Source organism: Coregonus lavaretus, assembly GCF_964263955.1.
Source record: "Coregonus lavaretus genome assembly, chromosome: 25".
Lineage (NCBI taxonomy): Eukaryota > Metazoa > Chordata > Actinopteri > Salmoniformes > Salmonidae > Coregonus > Coregonus lavaretus.
Window position 1 is genome coordinate 25,181,908 of NC_140012.1, and position 7,123 is coordinate 25,189,030.

Consider the following 7,123-nt stretch of genomic DNA (forward strand, 5'->3'; position numbering starts at 1 on the left):
CTATGACAGACAAAATGAGAAAGAAAATTCCAGAAAATCACATTGTAGGATTTTTAATGAATTTATTTGCAAATTATGGTGGAAAATAAGTATTTGGTCACCTACAAACAAGCAAGATTTCTGGCTCTCACAGACCTGTAACTTCTTCTTTAAGAGGCTCCTCTGTCCTCCACCCGTTACCTGTATTAATGGCACCTGTTTGAACTTGTTATCAGTATAAAGGACACCTGTCCACAACCTCAAACAGTCACACTCCAAACTCCACTATGGCCAAGACCAAAGAGCTGTCAAAGGACACCAGAAACAAAATTGTAGACCTGCACCAGGCTGGGAAGACTGAATCTGCAATAGGTAAGCAGCTTGGTTTGAAGAAATCAACTGTGGGAGCAATTATTAGGAAATGGAAGACATACAAGACCACTGATAATCTCCCTCGATCTGGGGCTCCACGCAAGATCTCACCCCGTGGGTTCAAAATGATCACAAGAACGGTGAGCAAAAATCCCAGAACCACACGGGGGGACCTAGTGAATGACCTGCAGAGAGCTGGGACCAAAGTAACAAAGCCTACCATCAGTAACACACTACGCCGCCAGGGACTCAAATCCTGCAGTGCCAGACGTGTCCCCCTGCTTAAGCCAGTACATGTCCAGGCCCGTCTGAAGTTTGCTAGAGTGCATTTGGATGATCCAGAAGAGGATTGGGAGAATGTCATATGGTCAGATGAAACCAAAATAGAACTTTTTGGTAAAAACTCAACTCGTCGTGTTTGGAGGACAAAGAATGCTGAGTTGCATCCAAAGAACACCATACCTACTGTGAAGCATGGGGGTGGAAACATCATGCTTTGGGACTGTTTTTCTGCAAAGGGACCAGGACGACTGATCCATGTAAAGGAAAGAATGAATGGGGCCATGTATCGTGAGATTTTGAGTGAAAACCTCCTTCCATCAGCAAGGGCATTGAAGATGAAACATGGCTGGGTCTTTCAGCATGACAATGATCCCAAACACACCGCCCGGGCAACGAAGGAGTGGCTTCGTAAGAAGCATTTCAAGGTCCTGGAGTGGCCTAGCCAGTCTCCAGATCTCAACCCCATAGAAAATCTTTGGAGGGAGTTGAAAGTCCGTGTTGCCCAGCGACAGCCCCAAAACATCACTGCTCTAGAGGAGATCTGCATGGAGGAATGGGCCAAAATACCAGCAACAGTGTGTGAAAACCTTGTGAAGACTTACAGAAAACGTTTGACCTGTGTCATTGCCAACAAAGGGTATATAACAAAGTATTGAGAAACTTTTGTTATTGACCAAATACTTATTTTCCACCATAATTTGCAAATAAATTCATAAAAAATCCTACAATGTGATTTTCTGGAAAAAAAATTCTCATTTTGTCTGTCATAGTTGACGTGTACCTATGATGAAAATTACAGGCCTCTCTCATCTTTTTAAGTGGGAGAACTTGCACAATTGGTGGCTGACTAAATACTTTTTTCCCCCACTGTATATAACAATAGGTGTCTGCTTACCTGTTTTTAGTAGTCCGGACTCTTTGTGAAACACACCGTTCAATGACAGAGATGTCCAATGGGCCGGACAATACCCAGCGAAGTCCCTTCTACCAGATCACAGTCGGTGGTCACCAATTGTTAAGTTGCGTCAATTCAAATCTGGTATTAGGAACAAAAGAGGTCAATACACGTCTTCTAAAATAGACTAGTATTTTAATTAATGCAAAACCTTCAATGGTAAATATGATGTTCGTATATACGGGTCCACTGAAATACCGCGCAGGGCACTCAGAGAACTGATCCATTGTTCTAAGTTCTTCTTCAAATACTCTGACAGAGATAGTTCCCGCTCCCTGCTGGCCAATCAGAGTAGAGACTGAGCGTGGTTTAGACTTACTCAGCCAATCGTTGGCGCACAGGCTGGTCCCAGCCCCTTGGCGCTTTACCGTTGCACACTGTTGCCAGGCATAAGTTGTTATCATCACAACCTGTAGAGTCAGCACCTTTTTGCAGTACACGTCCTTGAGCGCGGTTTAACAAAGAGGCAGTGTGTATGTGTCTGTGAGAAATACAAGTCTGTCTCACCCTACTTCCTAACATTCCTCACATGAATCACAGCTTGTTATGTGAAACAATTTATATCAGTACAGTACAAACCTTTTATGTTTAATCATTAATGCATTCTTTCTAAGCTAGGCATCACATCCAGTTACAAGAAAATAGATCCCCACACTGGAGGGAAACAGACTTTCCGCTGAGTTGGGCCTCTCTTCCTCTTCTTTTCTGACTGCAATGACAACAGCCAGGTCAGACAGTTTAACCCTAATGGAGTTGAGATCATATGTTGGTTTTCAAAGGGCGTAACTGAGCGATACGTAGGTCAAAATGTATGCATTTATACTAATGTTTAGGTCTTCAGTGTGTTGATTATATGTTTAAAAATGTCTGAACTCTGTTATGTTTTAATGGGCTCTAGTACACTCTCTTAAACATTGAGTCATACTGTAAATGTTCACTACAAGGAGCAATCTTTTTAAAGAAAATAAGCATAACACTTGTGGTGAAATCCACAAAAACACACAGCAGCTCCCTCAAGCCACATACAGCAGAGTAGGAACTGCTTCAGACACATATGTGACGCGTGACAGGGCAGTGTGTCTATGTATGTGTGTCAGTCGTGCTGGTACAGTAAATGATACCCCTCTGAGTCTAGCTGGTCTGCAGGGCCACTCCTCTCCCCCACAGGGTCCGCTCGTGCCACTGCCAAGGCCCACAGAATGACTTCCAGCTGAGAGAGAGACCAACCCTTGCCCATTGGTACATCATCAAATAACTAAAAAAGCATCATGAAGACATTAAACACAGTACAGTGTACAATTTGCAGCTACATTTTTTGTTCAAACAATCTACACCTCAAGTTCCACCAACCTAAACCTGGCCAATTCAGGTGAGCGTTTTCCTTACTTTAAAAGACTCCTCTCCCACGACCAGTAATACAGAATCCGATTCGCCAAGCTGGGGGGTGCTTTCAGTGGCTCATTTACAGAGATAGCCCCACCTGCTGGACATAAATTGCAAACGTCTATAACCTCAATTCTGACTGATTCCTCAATTTCTGAGTAAATAACGAGAGACAATGTAATAGAGGCTATGGTTTTTAGTAAACTATAGTCATTTATTGTTGTATCAATATAATTATGACAGATAAACAGAGCATCTGCATTTTATCTGCTCAATGTTCTTAATACCGGAACAAGCATTGTTTATTTCATTTGCATTGCCAGTTAAGAACATGTATTAATTAAAGTAATGTTATAGGAATCACACAAAAGAAGACTCATAGTCATAAATGACATACAAGATCATTTAAATAATAAGTAACCATGCCAGTCAATTCAAGTATGCCATCTTACATGGCTGAATGTGCAAATATACTGTAGCAATGTTAAAACACAAATGGTCCGTACAACCAAAATTCAGCTAATTGTTACATATTTATCTAAATAATATAAGGAAGTGCTATTTCAATGAGAAGTGTACATGTACATCAAATGCATGGATGTGATAGCAAGCCTGCGTATGGCTTTGGGTAAATTGTGGTAAGATATTTTTTTCAAGAACATGACATCTTGCACCAACTGTGTCACATCCTTAAGGAATACATGGTAAGTATATTCAAATAAATAATCAAATAATTAAATAAATAAAAAACTAAAATTGCTTCACCTGCTTGAGCTGCCACAAAGCAATGGAATGCAGATTAGCATAGAAAACATATCATCTACCATAGGGCTATATCTTAACGTAACCTATATCTTAAAGGTAAACTAAATTTGCATGCTTATTATAAGAGGTTTTCAAGGAAGGCTTGTGTATCTGTAATGCACTGAAAAAACTACCACATCTCTGGAACAACTATCCTTGGGGAAAAATAATGTTTTTCTAGAATGTCCCTGTCTGAAGTCCCTGTATTCCAGGCTGGTCATAGAATCATCAGTGTACAGGGTGTCCCTCCTGGGCCTTGTCCCTGTCCACGTCACATACTGACCAGTCCCTTCCACAGGGCTGTGATGTGAGGCTACAGCTACCTGCTTGGGGTCCTCAACTCGACCTACTGTTTGTCTGGAGCAAGGTGAGGAGAGTGAAGAGAGTGGAGAGAGAGAGTGAAGAGAGAGAGAGGAGCGAGAGAAGAGAGAAGAGAGAGAAGAGAGAGAGGAGAGTGCATTTTAGTACACACTCAAATAGAAAAGCAAATGCGAGTCAAATTATGGAAGTTATTTTATTTTTTACAAAGGCAAATCCTCATTCAACTGGGTTAATATTAACACAACTATACATAAACCAAACAGTTATGTTTTCTGCTCAGTCTTTTGGCACGTCACCTTTATTTGGGACAAACTTGAGCGAGTTGCTGAATATTCAGAAGCGCGAGATGCCTTCCTCTGGACCGTCGTTGACAAACTCATGGCCCAGTCCGTTACCACACTTCCCACAAAGCACCTGGACACCATTACCACAACATTACACCACTATTGAGGTAGGAAGAGACACTGTGATTTTGGGGTGAACTATCCCATTAAAAGGTCAACTCTGATATTTACAGCCATTTAAGATTGTGTTAAGAGGCACAATCTAGGATAGTCATGTAAGTCTCTAGGAGAGTCAGCCTACCTTGAAGGCTGTGAGTGACTCCATCATCTTGGTGACACTGTCCTCTTTGATGGTCTCAGTGAAGGCAGGCCACGGGGAGGAGTGGGGGAACTTAGACCTGCTGGAGAACAGCGGGTTGTTGCACTGAGAACACACATACATACCTGGAGGGAACCAGGTAGAGGGGTGTAGAGGGTTAAGTATTCATTAAGGAAAGATACACATTATGTATGTAACAAGATATTTAAATTGCATTATAACAAATGTAATGGCTATTTTAGATGTAGTGAGGTTTTTATACAAACCTTGTATAACACAAGAGTAGTAGCCTAACCTGCAGATTAAATAACCGATTTGCCTGTAGTATTTAATCCTGAAACAAGAGCAAGTTACAACACCAATCAAATCAGAAATTTGCTTAGTCACAGAAATACTCACCTGGTTTGAAATGGTCTTTATAGACCTCGCCACCAAAAAATGAGCAAAAAGACATTCTGAATGTAAAGTGAGAACACTATTTGTGGAGATGAGCTTTGACAGCGACAGTTAAATAGACCGGCAGCACAGAATGGGTCGGGCTACAAGATAAGCTTCCGCACATGTGACCAAGTTGTATTATGCAAGCCCTGCCCATGGTTCAAATCTTGACCACTAGATGTCACTGTTGGACAAACAGTGAAACTCAACAAGTGAACCTTGGAGAAAGTACTGGCAAAGCAAGTGAGTTACAAGTAGCCTAAGTAAGTGACACATCTTGAATACTTTTTCGAGACACATGATCAGCGGACACAAATAACTGTTCCGTAGATATAGGAGGAAAATAGATCATTAGATGTTGATGTCATCCATTTATTTACCAGTTTTCAAAAATAGCATCTCTGACTCTGACAAAAAAGAACAAGTCAATCAGTAATTGAAAACATAACTGGTAAGAGACCAGGGATTCATTGTAAAGAAGATCACAAAAATGTAAACACATGAAGTACATTTGTCTTTTCTGAAATGCATAAACCACTTGGATCTTAAGTTCGGCTCTTGTGAGAAGCTTCTTCAGGAGGTGCTCAGTCCAAAGTGCTCCGTCTGTCACTCATACTTGCAGTAGTGTTTGAGTTTCTCTGGCAGTTCCAGCCAGTCCAGAGCCATCCTGTGGACTATGTTTTTCTGGATGCACTTTCTACACAGAGTCTGCAGGGAGGAGACTGAAGCAATGGATGAGAAAAGAAAGAGAGAAAGGCCTTGTTAAAACCAATTAATAGAAACTACAACGACCTCAGTCTGAAATAATTGTATGTTTATATTGTATATGTTTTGGTTTCATTCACTTGACACTTACATCCATATTCCACCTGGACAATGCGGACTTGCTTTGTAGCAGAGTACACATCAACCACAGCATACAAAGGCTGCAGCATTGGGATGCCCTTAGCTGATGCACCCATATCCTCCCCGTTAATGACAACATGCATGTCAGCCAGGCCCTGTCCTTTGGGCACGTACAGCACCCCTATCCGGCTACGTCTGGCAGTGGGGGGGAGGGCATTGGTCTTGTATAGGTCGTCCAGGATGTGGCTGAAACGTCCGGGTCGACTCCGACCAACCAGCTTGTCCATGGGGATTTTAACTTTCTCAATGTGCAGGTGGGAGTCTGTGAAGAACGTCTTGGGTTTGGGATTAATCGCTTCTTCTTCCACATCACCACCCCCCAGCCTAGGTAGCCTCCTACCTCCCTCTTCCCTACCGTCCCCTAACCTATGACCCCCGGCCAACCCTCCATGTCCTGCCCCCTCTCCCTCAGGTGCCACTGCCTCCTCCTCCACCACCCGGTTGTGGTTGCGTGTGATAGCAAACACCCAGCTGTCCCCCAGGTCCATGAGGTCCGGCAGGGAGTACTCAGGCACCGTTTCAAGGGCCAGAGGGTCTCTGGCGGTCAACCCGATCCGCAGGTGGCCACACCAGCCAAGCTCCTTCTCCTCGATCTCCACCAGGAAGATCTCCCCAGGACTCAGGGGCTCTCTGCTAAAGCACACCCCGTTGGCAAAGCTTTCCACTCGGGTAGCCTGGGTCCCCGTAGGGTCTAGCCGCACGTTGGTTCCATGGATATGGTGGAATTCCTGAAACTGGTCAGGAAAAGGTAAAGGTTCCATGTCTCAAAGTGACTTGGTGGACTGGATACAGTCACTTCAGTGGAAATTATATGCCTAAAGAGTAGGCCTGTCGCCTGTGGATCTGAATAAAGGTATGCTCCCCAAAACAAAACAAATACACCCCCAACCAAAACCATACAAAAGGTGTACAGTGGCCCTCTATCCAAAGATCTTACGGTGTCTTCCGTATTTTGAGTAGAGTCGGTAGTAAACGCATGGTCTTTGTGCAGACACACACTCTCATACACACAACTAGTCCTTAGCCTAGAGCCTATCTGTGGGCCACTCAGGGAAGTTTCTGGTGCCATGGAGAGGGCTA

At 43.2% G+C, this 7,123-nt stretch overlaps 2 protein-coding genes across 2 annotated transcripts; both read right to left on the reverse strand.

Annotated features, from left to right (window-relative positions):
* Nucleotides 1-3,152: 3,152 nt before the first annotated feature.
* msrb1b (methionine sulfoxide reductase B1b) lies at nucleotides 3,153-5,235 on the reverse strand. The gene is made up of 4 exons (XM_084141519.1): nucleotides 5,099-5,235; nucleotides 4,682-4,824; nucleotides 4,393-4,510; nucleotides 3,153-4,132 (listed from the first exon to the last, which is right to left on the reverse strand). The coding sequence occupies exons 1-4, from the start codon at nucleotides 5,151-5,153 to the stop codon at nucleotides 4,122-4,124; spliced, it is 327 nt and encodes a 108-aa protein (XP_083997645.1). The 5' UTR covers nucleotides 5,154-5,235; the 3' UTR covers nucleotides 3,153-4,121.
* A 508-nt stretch (nucleotides 5,236-5,743) lies between these two features.
* On the reverse strand, nucleotides 5,744-6,804 carry neurl2 (neuralized E3 ubiquitin protein ligase 2; the record flags this gene model as incomplete). Its single annotated transcript, XM_084141547.1, has 2 exons — nucleotides 5,744-5,859; nucleotides 5,994-6,804. The coding sequence occupies 2 exons, from the start codon at nucleotides 6,802-6,804 to the stop codon at nucleotides 5,744-5,746; spliced, it is 927 nt and encodes a 308-aa protein (XP_083997673.1).
* Between the last annotated feature and the right edge of the window lie 319 nt (nucleotides 6,805-7,123).